The 22,275-nt window shown below is 44.2% G+C and overlaps 1 protein-coding gene across 3 annotated transcripts in view; it reads right to left on the bottom strand.

The window, feature by feature from the left end:
• The window catches only part of MBOAT2 (membrane bound O-acyltransferase domain containing 2), a 114,576-nt gene that overhangs the window by 53,458 nt on the left and 38,843 nt on the right, over positions 1-22,275 (bottom strand). For 2 of the 3 annotated variants that reach the window (XM_059132703.1, XM_059132702.1), the window contains exons 2-3: positions 11,500-11,645; positions 6,092-6,169 (exon numbers count right to left, since the gene is read on the bottom strand). In XM_059132703.1, coding sequence (XP_058988686.1) covers positions 6,092-6,169; positions 11,500-11,645 — 224 coding nt within the window. Of the gene's footprint in view, positions 1-6,091; positions 6,170-11,499; positions 11,646-22,275 lie in introns of those variants that run through there. The other variant, XM_059132704.1, reaches the window with a different exon arrangement.

The following is a 22,275-nucleotide window of genomic DNA, read 5'->3' as shown; positions in this document are numbered from 1 at the left end:
AAGAAACCAACCCCAGAGGGGCGCCTGGGTGGCACAGTCAGTTAAGCATCCAACTCTTGGTTTTGGCTCAGGTCATGGTCTCAGGGTCACGAGATCAAGACCCACATCTGACTCTACACTCAGCAGGGAGTCTGCCTGAGAGTCTCTCCCTCACTCTCTGAGCCCCTCCCCCACTTCCCTCTCAAATAAAGAAATCTTTAACAAAAAAAATAAACTAACCCAAGAATTAGATTTACAAGGGTTCGCTTCCCAATACAGTCGTCAAACTGAGATTCATTTCTGTTATTTGCATGCACACCAGATAATGATGAAGGAAAATAACCCCAAAATAAAGGGGGTAGGACACCGACTGTTTCCCATAGAGGATCCTCATGCTGGTGCAGCTGAGGTTAGTGGCCGGGAGCACGGGCTCTGGCACTGGACGGATTTGGTTTCAGACTCTGAGCCTGCTGAGCACCGGCTGTGGGGGCCTGCGCCGGGCGCGTGGCTCTCAACCATGAAGCTGAGAACAGGCTTCCGGCACAGGGCGGTCGTGACGACTACATGGGAATTCACTTGAGCATTTAATGTGTATTGGACATACAATTTGGATTTAATAAATGTTAACTCTTGATGGTAGTTTAGCGTTACCAGTAATTACGAATGATTAACGTTCTGTTGTCCTCCAGGGAATTCACCCTATTCGCTTCTTAACTTTTACGCTTCTCTTCCACTGGATTTTATTTTCAATCCTTGAAGTCTGTTTTCGAGACATTTTAGTGCTCTCATGTTTAAGAAAAAAGCTTTGTAAAGTGATCTAAGTGATAGCTTCCTAATCACTGGAATTTTAAAATTAAACTGTTCCAGCCGAAGGTGTCCCATACAAGATCTTCCAAAACCCTGAAAGGCAAATAGTGTCTGGTCCATCCTGATTCCATCTTCTTCACACAACAAGTCATGCTAAAGGCACATCCTCTGTAAAACCCACAAGATTCATTTCTAGGTCAGGAAAAGATGTGTAACCCCATCTCTTTCTGGTCTTCATTAAGTTTAAGCAAAAGCTCGGTTTTTGCTGTGAAACACGCCCCGTCACCCCCTCTTGCCACGACGCCGGGCCGCATTCTGGATCTTCAGGTAGGTCCTCCAGTACCTTCTGACTGTCTTTCCAGAACTGCTCTAATATGAATCATTCAGTAAGCTAGCAACAAGTAGGAGGAGGGCGGTACTTTTTTCTCTGACAAATTAATCTAAAAGTATTTTAATATTCTAGTTTTCATCAATTGACATTAAAACAGCATATTAGAATCTACTTTTTTATGTGTTTTAGTAAACATCGACCTGAAGTACAGCACTTACAAAAGTCTGAACAAGTTTAAAGAATGGGAGAGGCTTTAGAGATTAAAATCACTCTTTGTCAGATACGTATTTAAAGGTTAAAGCAATTTTAAAAGATCCCAAGCCTTTGTATGCTGTCCGGTAAACAGTTGAAAATCTTTTGTTTCTCCAACTACAAAAAAAAAAAAAAAAAAAAAAAAAAGATAACAACAACAAATCTGTAAAGGACTGTTGGTAAATAATCTAACAACATACATGGATTTCACAGACTTCACAGGTCTGATGATTACTGGTTCTGTGTCTGTGTTCAAGTGAACTAACCTCTGGGACGTTACAACACCTCCCAAACAGGCCTGTTGGGACAGTTAATTGGGATATTCGTAAAAAGCACTCCACAAAGGGACTGGCACCTAGATGTCCCTCCATCATTCAAATGCCAAAGTCAGAGTCCAACAGCTCTCTCTGAAATCATAGTGCTTCTAACACTGTGAAGACACAACTCACACATGTGAACAGAGTTACTGTAAGGTCACACCACAGTTACCTCCATCCGTTAGCAAGCCCTGATTTTCCAAAACCATTTCCTCACTTCTTACTCAAAAGTTAAGAAAATGAGGAAAACAGTCACGAAGCTTTTATTCTCACAAAACTTTGACCCAGACCACATACTTTCTGTAAGTGGCACGTGTTATGACATATTATTGAGTGATTCTGCTCATCACCCTAACAGATGGTTATGTGAGTTTTTAATTTTCCTTTCAACATTCTGGCAAGGATGATGGGCTTAATGTAAAAGTAAAATTAGTTTCCAGAAGTACCGAAAACCAGGAAATAAATCCTACTTTTCCAGTGAAAGGTACTCTTATTTTTAATTATCATAACTATCCAGTTATTTTTGATAACATATGAATTGTTATCTTCAAAACAAGGATTTCTCATTTAATTGGATAATAGCTCCAAAACTCTCTTTTGTTTTTTTAAGTGATTAATTTGGAGTATTAGCTATTAATCAGACATTTTTAGGCAGACCTGACAAGGCAGAACCTCGTTTATACAAGTCACCTGTGCAAATTTCTCTTTACTCTAATACATTCAGATGAACAGTGTCACCCAAAGTAACGCCTTTATTTACCAAGGGAGGTGTGTCAGTCTTATTAACATCCCTACATTAATATAACCCCCCCCACATACAAAAACTCTGGCTTCATCCTACAAAGGGGGAACAAAAAAGCTTCCCTCACTTGCTCAAGGAAGACTGAACCCTCCTTCTTAACAGAGAACCAGAACACAATTAGAAATAAAGTGCAGAATTCGAATACCTCTTAAAAGAGATGCTATAATTGACTGAATGGCATAAAGGAACTGAATCGCCCCCTCTCCTGAGTGCAGGATTTAATGGAATGATGCTACGTCCTCAAGACTTTTCAAAAATCCAGCAGAACCCAGACATCCTATTACCTATCACCAAGTAACAGGCTTTCCTCCCTGTGAGAACTGAGAATGTTCAAAAACCTTCGACCCCAACCCAAGCACAGTGTGCCAACAGGCTACTGCATATCTTAAGATAAAGATAACCGCATCTCTGTTTGAAGGAAGAATGACAAACACATAAACACCTCTGCCTTTGTTGGGGACCCTGTTGGCTCACATCACATTTTCTCAATCAATTTAGGGTGTTTCTTTTTCAGTGACTCATTCTCATAATCATCATGCTTAATGCTCAGAAGTAACCTACTGCAGAGGTAAAAAGCTAAAGCTTGGGCTCTGGGTAGAGACAGACACACACAGAGGTCCAGTCTACACTGTCTCCAAAAGCTATTATACGGGCTTTGTACAGTGACTGATACACAATAATTATGGAAGCATTAACTATTATTAAAATAAGGTCACATAAAAAATCAATTTTAGAATTATGGTTTTCCCGCTGAATTTCAACTTCTGGCAGCACCGTACCAAAAGGGCCCGCATCTTTATCCCCAAGCACCACGAGGCTTTCAAACGTGGTCCGCAGAGAGCATAAAAGAAAAAAATCCAAGAGTCCAGTTTCCTTCCTGCCACATTTTACTCCCTCTCCCGGGACCATGGTATTGTTCTCAGGGAAGTTAAGATTTTCCCCATAGAGTTCCCGCTGAGCCACTACCCGCTGCTAATTAACTTCATGCGGACAAATTTTCAAGTGACTTGAGGCTTCTGCCTGCCACATGGCATTTCCGAGCTCATGGTTCCTTCCTAGTAGAGTTCAGCAGTTCCTAATGCCATCCTTGTCTAGGAATTCATCCTGGAGGAGTCTCGGTAGAGCTGGCGGATAACAAGTGGACGTGACCCTGTGCTGCCTGCTCCTTGGGGTCCTCCTGGATGGAGGTCAAGGCCAGGTCAGCCACATCTGCCTCTTCTTGCCCCAGCCCCACTGCAAGCCGCAGGGCTGTGGCTCAGTGGGGAAGAACAAGGAGGTAGTGAGCCAGAAACACCCACAGAGCTGCATGCAGGTCAGCCCATCAAGCATGCCACTCAAGGCCGACTGCAGGAATGAACGGGATGCTTGGAAACACCAAACTAAAAACATTTAAAAAACAAACAAACAAAAAAAACCCTCAAAGACAAAAGGCACAAAATACTCATTCAGAACAGAAAAGGTAACCTCACCTACCGAGAGCTTCTATCATCAATATGCTCAACCATGAGATTAAAAAGTAAGTAAAAGATCCCTGCCAAGGGGTTCATGTCCTGGGAAGAAGAAACGATGAATTACAGTGCACGGCGACCAGGGAGGTGGCCCAGCTCTGACATGACATCGTCAGGAAAAACAGCAAAATACGCGTAACTAAGAATGACCTCTGTAGCATCCGAACATCTCTTCTTCTGGCCGAACCCTATGCACAAACAAACGCTTACCCAGGAGCCCCCAGCACGAAGTGGGTGGGCACAGGCTCCTTGACAGAGTCACTGGTTTAATCCAGTTTAGGCCCAAAAGGCCAAGTGACATGGCCGAGGTCTCAAAGCTAAAGAAAATTCAGCAGAGTCTGGATTCAAACCCGGGCATCCAGGACCGTAAACTTCTACTCATCCAGTCAAGCCCTAAGGCCGCTGGGCAGGGGGCAGAGTCTGCGCCTGATCTTCCCCATGACCCAGCCCGCTGCGCAGGGTCACCATGAGCACAGGAGGCATCTGGGGAGAGGATGGGTCCGTATTTCTCAATTCCTAAAAACACACATCAGCATACTTTCTACTTAACACCCAGTATCAGCACTCTGTGCCCAACTCCTTTATTCTTCTGGCCGTAGAGCAAACGGCCGAACACACAGAGCCAGGACCTCACTCCTTTCCCAGCTGGTGGCTCCCTCCCTTACGCTCCCCCAGCCCCGAGAACATCCGTCTCTGCCGACACTCAGCACCGTGGCTGGGGCTCGACAGTCGGACAGAGCACGTCCTCGCCCCCATGGCTGGACCCCCACGTCAGGTAACCACTGCTGCACGACTGACTGTCTTAATATCGCCAACACAACCGTGCACGTCGCAGGCGAGGACCACATCTCCTTTATCTTTCAGTTTCTGGCAACACTGTGGCCCACAAGAATGTGCATTCAGACTGGCGGGGAGGCAAGGCGATGGAAAGCGAAGTTTAAAACTACTTTCCTACCGCCACCTGCAAGCCCATCAGGCAGGCACGATTTCACGGTATACACCTACAACTTCGGCGTTTTTCTTACTGAGGTCACCTGTTTTGTTGAAAATTATTTGCCAACTTATAATGAAAATACTTCAGCTTGACTTCTCTAGGCTAAGGGGATTTTCTACTCTTTCCGTTTGAGCCTTCCCACATTTCTGCTCTTTGTACTTAAATAATGGAAGTTCCTTTGTGCTGTGTTCTAGAAGTCTGAGAATTTTTAGAACTCAAAACGAGTTTTCCCACAGAAAAGTCAGAAAACAAAAAGCTGACATGAAGGGCACTTAGGTTCCCACGCCCGTCCGCGCTCTGTGCCGTACATCGGAGAACAGCCACGCTGTGCTGCCTTCTGCAGGGAAAATGCCTTTCCAATTCCAGAAGGGTGCCCAAAACACCTACTCCCCTTCCTCTCCTCCGTCTATACCCGTCCTCCATTCCCACCCTCTCTGCTTCCCTGGCCCCTCCTTCCCCCCATTCCACTGTCCCTGGGGACCGAGATCCAGCTAAAGCCTGCACAGATGTTCAGGTTCAAGAACTCAGTCTGGGATTCTGCCACAGGTGGCAGAGGACACAGGGCTACTGTTAGGGCAGCCCTGAGATGGAGTTAAGGCTATAAAGGAGACGACGAAGCAAGAGCTTCAGGAGATGACCGGGAAAGGGACTGCTGTCAGGCACGAGTCATAGTATCATTCGTCCATTTGCTCATTCATTCATTCAACAGATGCTTCATGAGAACTCGTAAGAACCACGCTATATTCAGAAAACACAAGAAGACACAACGTGGCTGCTGTTTTGCCTCCCAAGGGACCTTCGGAGATATCTGGAAACGTTCATGGTTATCACAACTCAGAGGGAGTGGGGGTGGAGGCACTACTGGCACCCAGTGGGCGGGGGCCAGGAATGCCACTCACCATCCTCCGGTGCCCAGGACAGCCCCCACATCAATGAATGATCCAGCCCAAGATGTCAACAGTGCTGAGGCTGAGAAAGCCGGCTTTCAGTAATGTATGACAGCTCTTCTTGGAGTAATGTTTAATGTGACAGAATTATATTTTGATCTAATTCTATTACAGGGAAATACATATTGATACGGGAATAAAGAGCAACACTTACTTGTGCATGTTCTCCACTCCTATTATGATCATGATACAGTAGGAAATTCCACTCTGTACAAGAAAATGTAAGGCATACCTATAAAAAGCAAGAGTGCTGTTAGAAGAGAGGCACCCATTCACAGACATCACGATGAGACCATTGAGACTACAAAGTGCTTACGTATCACACGGAACGTGTCCAGATAAAAAGTAAGGAATCTGACTTCCACAGCCTAGAATTCTGTGAGTGCCTCAGAGGGAGTCCCATATCACAAGCCCCAGAAGAGCCAGAAAAACGAAAGGAAGCCCCATAAAGGCACACTCAGTACCCTGGCATTCCCCGTCTCCTGGCTACACGAAAGCGCTGTGGGGTTATGCGGCTCAGGGATTACAGCTTTTTTCATAACTTGGGACTCTATGAGGAAAAGGAGTAATAAATCTGGATTTCAGAAAACTTCTGAGAGAAGAACACTAGTTACTTGTTTTCCCAAATACCTAAAACTGTTTCTCACAAAGCAACAAAAAGTACCAAACAATAGCACTGACTGAAAGCTAGGTACACCCACATCTAGTTATCCGGAAAGCACGATGGCTCAAGTCAAATGATCTAATTCTTCGCTTGCGGTCACTCATCTATAAAACATTCTGGCTGCAGTGACACCGGATTTTCTAACGTCCCAATGCGGAAATCCACCCTTAAATGAGAGAACTAATTTATCCCTTCATTTCATAAAATTCAGGCTAACATGATTAGGGTTTCTGGTTTTAAGCTCAATCCAACCTATCCCTGAGACCACGCATGCCTGGGCACCCAGACGGGTACCCCCAACTCCCTTTCCCCTCTGATGGCGTGAATAATTTATGAAAAAAATTTCAAACCACTGTACACAATTTAAAATATAAACAAAGATCTTAAGCTGTGATTAAAATTACTTTTTAAGCTAATCATTATAGGATAACAGGCATCTCTAGTGTGGGAAAGTTACTTAAACCTTTGAATAAATTTTTCCATAGAAATATTATCAGTAAGAAGGAGGCTCCAAGGCAGGCCCGCAGAAGAAACTTACTGAACCCAATGAACAGAGGATGTCCGTCAGTCTGTCTGTCTCCCCCTCCATCTAAACACACATATCACACAAAAACAATGTTAGGAGGAATACTACTGTCACTAGAAGTCATAAGAAAGCAGAAAAACACATCCGAGTATAAACGGAAACAGAAGGAAGCTGAAGAACCAGGATCAAAACACACGCCCGTGTCTGATGAACTATCCCTGTCCCACCTGCTGGCAGCACGGACGACCCACTAACAGATCTACTGGGGAAATGAGAAGGAGGATCACTACATACTTTTAAGGGCTTTTTAAATTGAGCGTAGAACTCATTAAAGATATTGGTCTTAAAAATAGTTTTTTTGAGGACTTTTTTCCTTTTGTATGATTAGATTTCCTTGGAAATACAACAACTCTAGAAGCGACAAGTTCTGTTTCTCAAACTGGGCCATGGTTCCTTCCAGACTCCCGTGGCTTCCCCACTCAGACAATGTGCCTGGCAATCGGACGGGGGCGTGGGGGTGACATTACACCGTGCCTGCCTCCTGTCGTGCAGGCCTCCTTCGCTGTGACTGTTCGGGTTTGTCGTCTGAAGAAGATCTCCGCTCGCCTCTGCATCATCGACCTCCATAAGCCTCGAGCGGCTTTTCCACTCATTCGTGGCTCTGAGGCCTTTCTTCATCCTCCCCCCACGTGCAGCTCCCCGCGTCCTCTCATTAGGAAAAGGAGCATCTTATATGCGGGGGAGCCACACATTGTTCGGGCTGAAGAGAGGATCCCTGCAGGGTGAGGCCTGGGGTGTGCACAGTACGCACCCAACTATTACTAGTAAAGTAGACATTCAAGACAGAAGGTGGCCTAACATCTTTCCTCTAATCTTCACTGTTTTAGAGTTGCAGAAACTCAGTCCTGAAATCACATGCCCTGTGAGCACCCTAACTGACGTTGAACTCCAGTGGCTTCTTCCTGGGCCAGTCACCCGCCGGCTGACTCTTGAAGGGGCGGAGCGGGCTGGGGCCACCGCCGGGGCTTCACACCTCTCCAGCCGCCCCAGGATGGGGAGACCAAAGTGAGCCTTTCTCTCAAAACTTCCAGGTTTCTTTAGATGACACATCTTATTTTGAATTTCAAATCATACCAAACACAGGTGTAAATTTTATGTTTAGCAAAAAAGAACGCAAGTTTCAAAAAGAGTGAGAAACCCCTCCCTGCGCGCTCAGCGGATCCCGGCGGGACGCGTGTGATCACTGGCGGCCGCTGTCCCGGGCATGGGGGATGAAGAGCCAACGGGCCGCGGTCTCTGCGAGCAGAACTTGCAGGCGGGAGGCGAAGACACACAATGACAACATTAATCCTGTGCAACAAACACTAGAAGAGAGACTGGAAAAACAGAAAGTCTCCAATCCGGCGTGCCCACCGGACTCCGGGAGCGACAGCGGATAATCATGACTGCGGTCTTAGTCCGGGATGTCCAGGCTCACAGTGAGCTGGCTCCGGCACTAAGCTCCTCTCTGCAGGGTGACACCTTTCAACTCTTGCCATGATCACTGAGCCCCTTTTGCAGACGAGGAAGGTGAAGCCAAAAGGCTTGGAGCTCCATGTCGCCAGTCACTTAAGAGAGCTGGCGGCTCACAGCGCCTAGAGCAGAGTGCAGTTCTGACTCTGGAGTCCAAGCTCCACTCCACTAGCTTTCTTGGTGATCGGGGATAGTTAAATCAACAACTCAAAGTATAAACAAATTCTCAGTTAAACTTGCAAATGATGGTTAAAAAAAAAAAAAAATCTGAGACCAAAGAGAAGTAGATCAAATGATCAATTCTATTTAGAGAGTACTAACATATGTCTCCCAAAATGGAAATTGTCAAAATCAATAGTAGAAATGACTACCTTCGAGCCTGAAAAAGCAAAGCCCTAAACTGCAAACTGAAAGGAGCCTCTACTTACCCTACACATTCCAATTAGCAAAGAGTTATTTAGACCTGGTACAGAGCAGTTAAAAAAAAAAAAAAATTCTCTTCCCAAAGAAAGGAATATAAAATGTTTCTTCTTCGAGGAAAAAAAAAAAGACCAGAGAACTCTATTTTGAAAAATCCTCGTTCTCACGTATGATTTGAAATACTAAGGATAACGTAAGGTCAGCTTCCTCACTGCACTGTGTGTAAGGCATCCGAGAAGGTTTTTTGGCAAGAAAACACCTCCTCAGTACAGAGCCCTAAGGAAAGAGAGAATGCTCACCTTCACAGTGCTCCTTGCTGCCCAACCCCAAAAGGCACTACTTACATTTCCTTTTTCTACTGTTTATACTGACATGAATGGTGTCCCTGGACTTGGCCACTCTGAACTACAAGCCTTCCTCAACCCCTCTTTAAAATGTGCCTCCTAGGGGCACCTGGGTGGTCCAGTTCGGTAAATATCCAACTTTTTGATGTTGGCTCAGGCCTGGAGCTTAGAGTCCTGGGATCAGGCCGAATCTCGGGTGCCTCGCTCAGCAGGCTGTGTGCCAGAGGATTCTCTCTCTCTCTCTCCCTCTGCTCCTTCCCCTGGGCACATGCTTGCATACATTCTCTCTCTCTCAAATAAATAAATCTTTTAAAAAGGTATTAAAAAATAAAAAATAGGGCACCTGGGTGGCTCAGTCAGTTAAGCGTCGGCCTTCAGCTCAGGTCATGATCCCAGGATCTTGGGATCAAGTCCTGCATCACTGGGCTCCCTGCTCAGCAGTGAACCTGCTTCTCCCTCTCCCTCTGCTCCTGTCCCTCCTTGCATGCTCTCACGCTCTCTCAAATGAATTTTTAAAAAACAAAACTTTTAAATAAATAAATAAACAGGTAAAAAATAAAACGTATCTCTCAAATTCTGGAGCATTTAAGGGTGAAATATGTAGACTGGGATATGATTCTAATTAATTCAGAAAAATAAGTTGGGGAATAAATAAGAAAGGTGGAATTTTCAAAACTGTTGAAGTTGGGTGATGGGTATATTTGAAAAGTTTGAATTTTAGAAGTTTCATAATAAAAAAAGCACATATATGTACACACACACACACACACACACAGGCATGATTTATGAGAAATGTAAGTAGAATCAAAGCCCGTATGTGGGAACTGAGAGATGGGCTCCAAGCCTCAGGACAGATACTGCCTGCTGGCCGCGCCCATCAGAGGACTGGCCGCCTGCCAATAGGGCAGAGGCTGAATACATGATCCTTGATTGATTTTTTTCATTAGTTTCTAGGAAACATTTGCAATTGCCAGAGCCAAAAATTAGATTAAGAAATACCAGCCATAGTCCAGCCCTCAGAAGACTCACAAAAAGTCCTCGCACAAACGCAGAGGTGTACCAAGGTCCCGCAGACTCTATACCCCACGACAGGAAAGGAAGCACAGGTCCAGCCAGTGTATTCTCCCTGCTCGGGGAGTTTTCATCTCAAACAAGAGTCTTCGGAAGAGCAAACCCGCAAGGCCTCATCTGTGAGTGGGCTCACGGGGCAGCCAGTGAGCAAGCTGCAGAAGCTCCCACTTAAAAAGGACAACTCGGAAGCAATCACAAAGAGGCCCTTCCCTGAGAGTCTCTGTGGCTTTGCCAAGATTGTGTGTTCTTCTCCTGATTCGCTTCTGTCACCCAACCAGCCACCTGTAACACTCAGGAAGGAGGGGGTTTCTGTACCTGAGGTTTGTCGGGAAGCCCTGCGGTTGGGAAGGGAGCTGACTGAAGGGGACACAAACATCTAGAGGGTCATAAAGAAAAGCTTTCCGTCATAAGGAATTTTTCCCCACCAAACACAAACAAAAACCTCTTTTTACGAATGGCAGAATCTAAAAAATGGTAATAGTTCTATCACTGGGCTGTACCAGACTCTTAAAAGCCACCTGTAGGGACGCCTGGGTGGCTCAGTTGGTTAAGCAGCTGCCTTCGGCTCAGGTCATGATCCCAGCGTCCTGGGATCGAGTCCCACATCGGGCTCCTTGCCCCGCAGGGAGCCTCTCTCTCCCTCTGACTCTGCCTGCCACTCTGCCTGTGCTCTCTCTCTCTCTCTGACAAATAAATAAATAAAATCTTTAAAAAAAAAAAAAAGCCACCTGTCTTGGCATAAAAGATGTCAAAGTCGGTGAAGAGAACCGGTCAGGACAGAAGGAAAAGTCTGTATGTCTTTTCCCTTCATCCGTGCTATTTCATACACTGCAATAGCAAAGTGCCCTCTAAGCCCAAACGGAAGAGACAGAGCCCAATCTCCACACTTTTTTTCTATTAAAAATAAAAATATAAAACTTTACATATAAAGGTAAGAACAAAACCCATATCATGTATCTTTGTACACACTCAACCACAAAGATGTCCAAAGGCTTCATTTAAATATAATCAAAACAATTACTTACCATCCAAAGCAAAAAAGTGCAAGATAAAGGCCCAAAAGGGTAGCAACGACATGTCTTATAAAAGAGCTAGTTTTGCTGGAACGTAGATAAGTTCGAAACCAAACAGCTGCTAGCAAGGCAAAGAGTTGGCACACTACAAAGTTGACCTGTAAAGAAAAATTAAAATTCCATATTAGCAACACAGACTTGACTCTTTCATTTGATACAACATTTAAATTCTCCGAAGAAAAACCCCGAAGCTATATAAAATTAAGATCTCCCAAGTTTACCAGAGAAACAGAAACAAAAGCAAAAATTGGGACCTGGGCAGGGATGGCAGCTCCCCGTTCTGCGAGATGGGCGGGCGCCCGCCGCCTGTGCTCCAGGGTCAGGTGGCACCCATCGTGGAAAGGCCTGGAGGGGCCTGGAGGAACCTTAAGGTCATGGGAATGCAGACCCAGAAACCGCACAGGGCACCCTGTGGTATATAAGCGAAAGAAAAGAACGTGTCTAATGACACAGGCCTTCCTCTATTAGAAAAGCCCGGTTCTGAGTTTCTCCACATATCCCCTGGGTGGGATCTGGTCAGGACCCCCGAAGCTCTGGGGGAAGGCGTCCTCCTCCATGCGGAGTTCACGGCCACTCCACGGAGGGCGTCAAAAAGCACGACGGGTCTCAAACCACTGCTTAGGAACGGCAGGGACCAGCTGTCTCAGCTCTGGGGGTGCTCAGGGACGGGTTCAGGAGGCGGCAGGACGAGTGACAACAGCGGAAGGCACCTTCAGCAAGCAGTGAGGAAACACATTCACCGTCAAGCCCACCCATGCCACAACTCGCAGAGACACTGCGCTGACCAGGGGACAGGCTGACGTCCGCGCCGCCGCTCTTCTCGCCCGAACATTCTACCCTCGCAAGGCGGCTCGTAACAGGCTAAGACGAAGCTCTCTTTGGTATTTAAAGATGCAAGAAAAATCTCTATTTCTTTCTTATGAAACAGATTCTCACAGACTATTAAGGAAAATAGGTCTTAAAATCGAAAGACATGGAAAAAAAATCCACTGGACATGAGGAACTTGCCAAAACCATGAAACAACTAAACCCCTGTTTCAGGCGCCTCAGTGTGAACCAATCAGACCATCCTCATGTAGACGCTGCCACAGATCTCCAGAGACATCTCTGCCTAGAGACAGCACAACTGTGTGCTTCTCTCTGCACTACCAGGAGAAAAACAGTTGAACATTGTTGTACTTGGTCTAAGAGACCATTGTTCTTCGAAACAGTCAGACTCGATACAAGTAAACTGTCATTCCAACAGGTTCTAAGCACTTCTTCCCTCCTAAAGGGTTCTAACAATATATTCTTAAGCAAAAAGTAAATATACTGGAAAAATGGATATTTTTCATATAAATACTACTCACACCTGCAAAGCTTCTTACAGTTTGAAACCTTCCTTTCGAATATCCTTGAGTTCACCAAAAATGTATTAGAGAGCATCTACTATGGGCAAAGCATTAGGAACCCCAAATATGCACAAGTCCCAGACCTGGCCTTGGGCAACTTTAGAATCTAATGAAAAAAGAAAATAGGTACATAAGGAACTTCAACATCTTTTGAAAGGTTACATGAGAAAGAACACCTCACCAAAGGAGAGAACAGAGAGGGATGAATGTCACAAGGCTGGTGACAGGATTTCCCAATCATAGCTGACATCCACAAGCATTCTGAGGAGTTTCTCCCTGCCTCCCTCCTTCTCTCTCTCCTCCCTTTCTCTTTTCACTAGTGTCTAATACACTAAACAAAGTGTGGCAATTATCACAGAAGCGTTCTTGGGCCACTGACATACAAAATGTTGTATCTTTGTAAATATCCATTTCAAAACCATCATCTTACAGATAAAGAAAAGGAGATCACGTCTTAACTCCAGACACTGAATCAAAAATCTTCAGGGTAAACCTAAAAGTTGATATAAAAAACAAAAAGAGAAAACAACCCAAGGATCTAATGATCCTCGAGGTGTAAAAACCAATAGTGTTGGAAGGTTAGGTAAAGGGGCGTTTTAAACAAACAAATGACACACACACACACACACACACACACATAACATGAAGGAACAGGCATTTCTGCAAAGAAGACATCCAGATGGCCAATAAATGCATGAAAAAGTGCTCAACACCACCAGCATCAGGGAAATACAAATCAAATCCATAATGAGATAGCACCACACACCAGTCAGAATGGCTTAAATTAACAAGTCAGGAAACAACAGATGTTGGCGAGGATGCAGAGAAAGGGGAACCCTCCTACACCTCCAACACCTGTTGGTGCGAATGCAAGCTCGTGCAACCACTCTGGAAAACAGCATGGAGGATCCTCAAAATGTTGAAAATAGAGCTACCCGACAACCCAGCAATCCCACTACTGGGTATTTACTCTAAAGATACAAATGTAATGATCCGAAGGGGCACAGGCACCTAAATGTTTATAGCAGCCATGTCCACAACAGCCAAACTATGGAAAGAAGAAAAATGTCCATCAACAGATGAATGGATAAAGAAGATGTGGTATATATATACAATGGAATATTATGCAGCCCTCAAAAGAAATGAAATCTTGCCCTTTGCAAAGACGTGGATGGAACTAGAGGGTATTATACTAAGTAAATTAAGTCAATCAGAGAAAGATAATTATCATATGATCTCACTGATATGAGGAATTTGAGAGGCAGGGGTGGGGGGTTATGGGGATTAGGGAAGGAATAAATGAAACAAGATGGGATTGGGAGGGAGACAAACCATAAGAGACTCCTAATCTCACAAAACAAACTGAGGGTTGCTGGCGGGTGGAAGGGAGGGAGAGGGTGGCTGTGTCATGGACATGGGGGAGGTACGCGCTACAGTGAGTGCTGGGAAATGTGTAAGCCTGATGATTCACAGACCTGTACCCCTGGGGCAAATAATACATTATATGTTAGTTTAAAAAAGAACATGAAGGAACCACTGAGAAAGGAAAATGCAAATGAGCACAACATGGAATCCTGGGAGGGTCAGGATGGAGGGCTGGAAAGTGAGGGCTCTGCGTGTCACGCTGAGGGGTTTACAACTGAGCCCGTAAGAACTGAAAAACCACTGGAGATTTTTTAAATGAAAAAGTGATGTGGTCCATGCTCTCCTGCAAAGGCAGGAACAGAACAAGGACAGGGGCTGCTATCCCAGCCTCCCTGAGAAAGGAGCCCACAGCTGCAGGGACACAGAGAGGAGAGAACCAATTCAAAAGATGCTCAGGCCAGAGGACTGTCAGGTCTGGTCACTAGACGAGGGGATGAGCGAATGTGAAAGCCAACTGGTTGTTAATAAATGATAACACGGTAAAAAAGGGGATTATCCAGAGCAGAAAGTCACATTTTATAAATAAGGAAACTATGTCTTAATGCTTAGGTGACCTGTCTAAAATAAAGAGCTTAAGAATAATTAATAAATTATCCACTGTTTGGCCAGGACAACTGCACAGGAGATACAAAGATGCATACAACGTGTTCCTGCTCCAAAAGAACCAAAAGAGTGAGTCATGGACACAGAACCAGAGGACAATTTAAGCACCAAAGCTCAGACCCAGTGGAAGCCGACAGAGGTGCCCTCCATGCCCCGGACCTGGGAAAGCAGCCCCAAGGCATAGCCCACATTTGAGCCTTGTAACTGGGCTGGGGAGGATAAGGACTGGACAGCCAGACAATGGCAGGAACTCTAGGAGGAGGGCGTAGCACAATTCATGTCCAGAAAAGAAACGTAAGTCCACACAACTACCTTACGTAGAAAAAACTAGAATACGTAGATACCCGGATGTTCAAGCAACTGTTCTGAAAGGCCTTCAAGGTAAAACTTTGCCAAGCTGAAGCCATAGCTCAGTCAGTCTTTCATGGGGGGTAGGGCTGGCAAGGGCAGTGATTATGAGAGGGAGAGAGAACGAGAAAGAAGGCACACACCTATGATGTCTAGAGATACGTCACGTCCTGGGTACTTGACACTGGTTATCTCATTTAATCCCCCAAACAAGGTGCCATTTCCCCATTTTACTCAACCAACTCCAGGTCAATTATAGTAACAGGTGGCCCCCCACTCTCAAATCCAAATCTGACCAGTTCTAGGCTGTTCCATGGCTGCCTCTCTACTTCCAGAGAATGTCTGAAGGTCAAACTTGATTGCTGCAGACAAGTATTTTAGAAACAATGCTATCTGCAAAACACTGCCATCCTGTTTAACAAAAACATGGACAACTGGTCATATCCACCCCGTTGCTAATAAAGACAATAAAAAAGATTTGTGGAGTTCATGTCCGTTTGTTTTGACACGTGACAGGTCACCCCTTTCTACAAGGTTTCTTTCAGGTGGAAAGAAATTTAGACTAAGAAGACTTACTGTTCTCTTTTGACAGCTGTTTTGTTGAAAATATACACGCATGACCTGATGTGCCTTCAAAGAAACCGCTCCCAGAAATCTGGGAGGGCAGGAGGTGGGAGGGCAGGCAGGACACAGGAAGGGAGCAAGAAGGAAGCCTGGGAAAGCTTCGCTCAGACTCACTGGGCCCACAGCTCATTTTATACAAAAGAAGGCTTTTTATGAAAAGCTGCTCAAAACAGTCCTTATAAAGGCAACTGTAGACGTATCAGAGGACGCTCTTTAAGGAGCGAGTATTGCGTGAGCCGGTGAGCGAAGTGTTCTCTCCGACGCCACATGACGCCGCTAGATCTCACACTAAGCTCCCGTCCACGCACTCAGGTTAAAAGCCTGCTGCTCAGTAATTCAGGACACTGCCGTGTAACAGCAACAAGATTAATTCTTTTTTAAGGACATTCAAAGAAATACCTTAAGATCCCAAAATAAATTTGTAAGCGCACTTCGGGAGAGAAGGGTCCAAGACAGTGACCTACGACGTCCCTGAATTCACCTCTTCCCAAGAACACACCGCAGCTCCGAATCCACAGCGCACTCGGAACCTGCGGGAGGGGTTGGAAGGTCATCTCACTGCGGAGACCGTTTCACAACACGCCCATACACCAAATCATCATGCTGCAGCCCTTAGACGCACACCATCACACACGTCACTGAGATCTCAATAAAACCAGGGAGAAAAACATTTAGGTAGTTGAAAAGCTAGTTCAAAGATACAGACCTTTTGGAAGAAAAGACTGGTAGATCTTACCATATAAAGATTTTTAAATCATGTATGGCAAAATGCAAAAAAAAAAAAAAAAAAAAAAGTCAAAGGACAAATGAAAAGTGGGAAAATACTCACAGAAGAGATGATCGAAAAAGAGTCATTTACTTAATATACAAAGAACTTTTACATATCCACAGGAAAACTGAGCTACTCAACAGAAAATTAAGCAAAAAGCACAAACATTTACAAATGTCGGTGTCCAGTAAAGATCTGGAAACTTCTCTCTCCATCCCCAGCAAAGCCGTGCGGATGAGGTCGTCAGGGCCAATAACATAATAAATAATATCAATTTTACATAATAAACAGATTTGCTACACAAAAGTTAAAGACTTCCACACAACAAAAGAATGGTAAATTAATGTTATAAGTAACCATCTGGAAGAAAAAAATGCATATAAGAGATACATGACAAAGGGTTTTAATATTCAAAATGTAGAAACAACTAAAAGTTAATAGGAAAAGACATAATTAAAAAAAAGAAGGGGCGCCTGGGTGGCTCAGTGGGTTAGGCATCGGCCTTTGGCTCAGGTCATGATCCCGGGTCCTGGGATCGAGCCCCATGCTTCTCTCTGCCCCTCCTCCCACTCATTCTCTCAATCTCTCTATCTCTCTCTCTCTAATAAATAAATAAAATCTTTTTAAAAATTAAAAAAATAAAATGTGGTTAAAAGAATGCATATGTCTGTATGTTCTGATGCGGAAGATCACCAAGACAGTCTAGGAAGTGAAAACACAAGCTGAGAGGCACCTGGGTGGCTCAGTGGGTTAATGCCTCTGCCTTCGGCTCAGGTCATGATCCCAGGGTCCTGGGATCGAGTCCCCGCATTGGGTTCTCTGCTCAGCAGGGAGCCTGCTTCCCTTCCTCTCTCTCTGCCTCTCTGCCTACTTGTGATCTCTGTCTGTCAAATAAATAAGTAAAATATTAAAAAAAAAAAAAAAAAAGCACAAGCTGAAGAACAGAAGAAAAAGCCAAACTACGTATACCTTCCTTTATTATATATGTACTTGCTGTCCTAATTACGGACCTGCTGTGTACCCGCAATGTGCTAGACGTTAGCATGGTCTCCACATGACCTACTCATGGATGCTGCATGTCCCTAGTTGTCGGGGCTCAACAAACAGCTGGTGAGCTTGACACGCCCACTTCCTGTAACCCTCAGGACCATCCTGGGGACGCAGGTTGTGCCACTCTCCACACGCTGCTCTGCTTCCCTGAGCACATGCACAGAACCAGGCATCAAAGTGTCAGACTGGTCACCCCTAAGAAGGAGGTCATGGAGAAGTGGTGGACTTGAAGTACCCCAGTATTTCCGATGCTGGATGTACAGTGAAGCTCCCTGTGCAAAGCCCTCTTTCTGGTTCTATTCCTTCCAGTTCCCCCATAAGGAATAACTATCAGCCTTAAGATTTAATAGTCTCATGAGTATTTTCATATTTTTACCATCTCTGTAATTTGCAAAGTATTGTGTTGCTTTGATTGCTTAAACCTTTTTAAGATTTTGTTTATTTATTGGAGAGAGAGAGAGAGAGCGCGCACAAGCAGAGGGAGATGGAGAAGGAGAGAAAGAAACTCCCTGCTTAGCGTGCAGCCCCATGCGGGACCTGATCCCAGGACCCTGAGATTATGACCTGAACCAACGACAGACACTGAAGCAACTGAGCCACCCAGGTGCCTTCTGAATGTTTTGAATCTTATAAAATGGTAAAAGACTCAAAGGATCTGCATCTCTCTCCCACTACCGACATTCTAGTTCCCCTGCCCCACGTTCTTGATGGTAGTTGCTACTGTCAGACTTGTAATTTCTGCCAAGCTAACGGATGTAAAACATATATCTCTTTTTTCCTGGTGGCTTTCCACTGATTACTAGTAATCAGTAAAAATGAAATAGCATTTTTCATGTTTACTGGATAGTCCGTATCCTCTCTAAATCCTTTGTTCATGTCTCTGTTGGGTTGTCTTCTCAGTGACTTTTTTAAAAAGACTTGTTTATATATTTGAAACTGATCTTTACAAATAACTTCTCTCGGCCTACGGCTTGCCTTTTATCTTTGTTTATGGTGTTTTATTCAATAGAAATTTTCTTTATAATTTGTGTGCCCTTCAGTTTTTTGTTTTGGATACGGCGGACACACAATGTTACACTAGTTTCAAGGGTAGGACACTGATTCCACGAGCTTGAAGATTATGCTATGCTCACCACAAGAGTCGCTGCCATCTGTCCCCATCAATGCTGTTACAATTTCACTATTGTATTCCTGATGCTGTGCCTTTTATTCCTGTGACTTACTCACTCCACCGCTCCACGCCTGGAGCTCCCACTCCCCTTTGCCTGCTATGTCCCTCCTCTCCCCCATCTCTAGCCTCTGTTTTCTGCACTACACATACAACTGTATTTATTTCACAAATACACGGACACATAGCCATCTATTTTGGGAGTTAGTTTAAAAAAAACAACAACAAAGGAAAAAGCTCATGTGTGATCATATCACTGAATGAGATCAAACCCAGATTTCCAAATATTCTACTTAAGGCATTAAAACATTTATCTGTGTCTGCTTTGTACTTAAACCGAGTATCTTCATGCCTAGAGCACTAACATTTTCTGATTTTGCATAATAAATGTGACCATGCTTAACACAGCCTAAGTTATCCTCACGGTACTCATGTGACGTAAGCGTTATCTCTACTTTAAAGGAGCATGGAAGATCTGGGATCCAGACCTTGTGACTCTGTCTTCAGCTTTTTCTTTTAGTTCCAAAGTTGAACCTGATCCTACCATTCTCTCATTTTTACCAAGGGTGTCTACACTTCAACCAATGTGTAGCTAAGAAAATGTTAGGCTTCTTAAACAATGAATTTTGGAACACTGAGAAAATGAAAAAAAAATTAAAAAAAAAAAAGTTATGCTTCAAATTTCCTCCCTCTCCTGGAACACGAGGAAGGGATCTGGGAAGTGTTCAAAATGCATATCAATTTATACACTCGTCACTGCGCAATCTTCTCAACAGACCTGTGCTGTCACATGGGAGATCAGCAGCTACATGGGACTCTGAGCACTTCCGTGCGGCTACGCAAAATCGAGATATCAAATTCACACCAGACTTCAATCATACAGCGTGAAAAAGAATGTAAAATTACCTCATTAATAATTTTTATACTGATTACATATTGAAATATTTTGGTATATATGTTGCCGAAACGAGCACAATATTGAAATATTTTGAACATCCTAAGTTATATAAAATATTTTATGAGTCTTCATTTCATCTGTTCCTGTTTACTTTTTTACTGTGTCTACCAGAAAACCTGAGGTTATATATATGGTTAATACTTGTGGATCCCACCGCATTTTTACTGGACAGCCACTGGTGAATCTGAGATGCTTTAACTTAATACTCCAGCACAGTGACCACAGGGCGTCACACCAGATTCCAGTGCGCTGTACAGTGAGACGAGTCTACTCTGCTCAGCACTCATTTCGGCACCTGTCTCACCCACGCCTCCCACCCCCACTTCTAGTGCCTCTCAGTTTGCTCTCTGTAGTCAAGGGGCTGTTTTTTGGTGTGTCTTCTTGGTTCACTTGTTTTGTTTCTTCAACTCCACACAGGAGTGAAACCATATGGTATTTGTCTTTCTCAGACTGACTTATTTCCCTCAGGATTATACCCTCTGGCTCCTCCCATGTTGTTGCAAATGGCAAGACTTCATTCCTCCTTATGGTTGAGTAACATCCCAGTGTATCTCAACACCACATCTTCTTTATCCTTTCGTCGGCTGATGGACACCTGGGCTGCTTCCACAGGTTTGACTTTTGTAAATAATGCTGCAATAACAAAGGAGTACGCGATCTTTTTGAATTCGTATTCTTGTATCCTTTGGGTAAATATCCCGTGGTGTGATTACGGGATCATGGTATAGTTCTATTTTTAACTGCTGAGGAACCGCCATACTGTTTTCCAGAGAGGCTGCACCGGCCTGCATTCCCACCAACCGTGGAGGAGGGTTCCCCTTTCTCCACATCCTTGCCAATGTTTGTGGTTTCTGATATGCTTTATATTAAAAGCTTAAAAATGTTCCTCCTCCAATGAAAAAATGTGTACTTAAATTGCCACACATGCCCAACAACATTCTGTCAATTAACACTACATCGGAACTAAGCAACGATTGACTTTAGAGTTAATACAGAATTTAAAAAAAAAAAAAAACAACTTTAGAGTAAAAAGCTCTAAATCTTGAGGCAACTCAAGAGGATTATGATCCTCAACATATTAACAAAAGTGGCCCAAAATATCAATTGCTACCTCCATATCTCATATCAAGGGAATACAGAATCTGTTTTAATGTTACTTTCCTCTAGTATTAATGGCTTTTAGATAGCACATTTACATTCTCAAACAGTGTCTCGCAAGGTAAACAGCCAGGCTTTGGGAGACCCCACATTTCTGGGGTAGGGAGTGAGGCACGCAGGCTGTAGCCAAGGAAAAAAGGCGTCTCGAGACCCCGCGGACAGAACCATCAGCATCACTGGCACGGCGCTCTAGTCTACCCGTGCAAGTCCAGCTGTGTAAGCGTCACCGAGACAGCTAGTTAGAAGTGGTTCTTGGGAAAAAAAAAAAAAAAAAGAAAGGAAGGAAGGAAGGAAAAAAGGAAGAAAGAAAGAAAGAAAGAAAGGAAGGAAAGAAGAAAGAAATGATTCTCGGATACTTGCCCCAGAAGTTTTATTCCTCAAGCCTAAACCAGACCTGATTTTTTTTTTTTTTTTTTTTTTTTAATTCCGCAGGCAAAACTTGTGCGCAGCTATGTTTGGGAAACATGTCCTCATCAACCAACCTCAAATCCAAGTACATGTGATGGGCCCCAAAGGCAAGGCATAGAAACACTTTTTAAATCTTTAGGAAATACTATAAATTAAACCCATAAAAAATACCATTAAATACCCACCAGACTTGCCAAGATTTCCAGTCTGACAATTGCAAGCGCGGACTACGGTGTGGACAATGGGCCCTGACACGATGTTGACACAACTGCTCTGGAAAACAAGTACATTCTCTACAGGACTCCAAACATTCATACCCTATGACTCAGCCACTTCACTACTGGGAGGTGTATTAGGGGACGAGAAGACTGTACAAGAATATTTAAAACAGTGTGGTTCACAATAGCCAAATGCTAGAAAAAACCCAATGCCCATTAACAGTAAAATGGCTGGGGCTTCTGGGTGGCTCAGTCAGCTGAGTGATTCTTGATTTCGGCTCAGGTCATGATCTCGGGGTCAAGGGATCCAGTCTCGAGTGGGCTCGGCGCTGGGGCTGGACGTGGAGCCTGCTTGAGATTCTTTTCTCTCCTTCCCGGACTGTTCCTCCTCCTCCCCCCAAATCTCTCTCTCTCAAAACAAACAAACAAACAGTAAAATGGCTAAACTGTGGTATATTTATACAATAGGAAACTACACAGAACAATGAAAAGGAAAGAATTATAGATTTTTTTCGCAACATATGGATTAAATTCAACACAGGATGCTGTACAAAAAAACCTACACATTTCTTGAATTCATTCAGAGGACTACAAACAACATAAAAACA

This window comes from Mustela lutreola, chromosome 9 (assembly GCF_030435805.1).
Source record: "Mustela lutreola isolate mMusLut2 chromosome 9, mMusLut2.pri, whole genome shotgun sequence".
Lineage (NCBI taxonomy): Eukaryota > Metazoa > Chordata > Mammalia > Carnivora > Mustelidae > Mustela > Mustela lutreola.
This window is presented reverse-complemented; position numbering and strand designations above follow the sequence as displayed.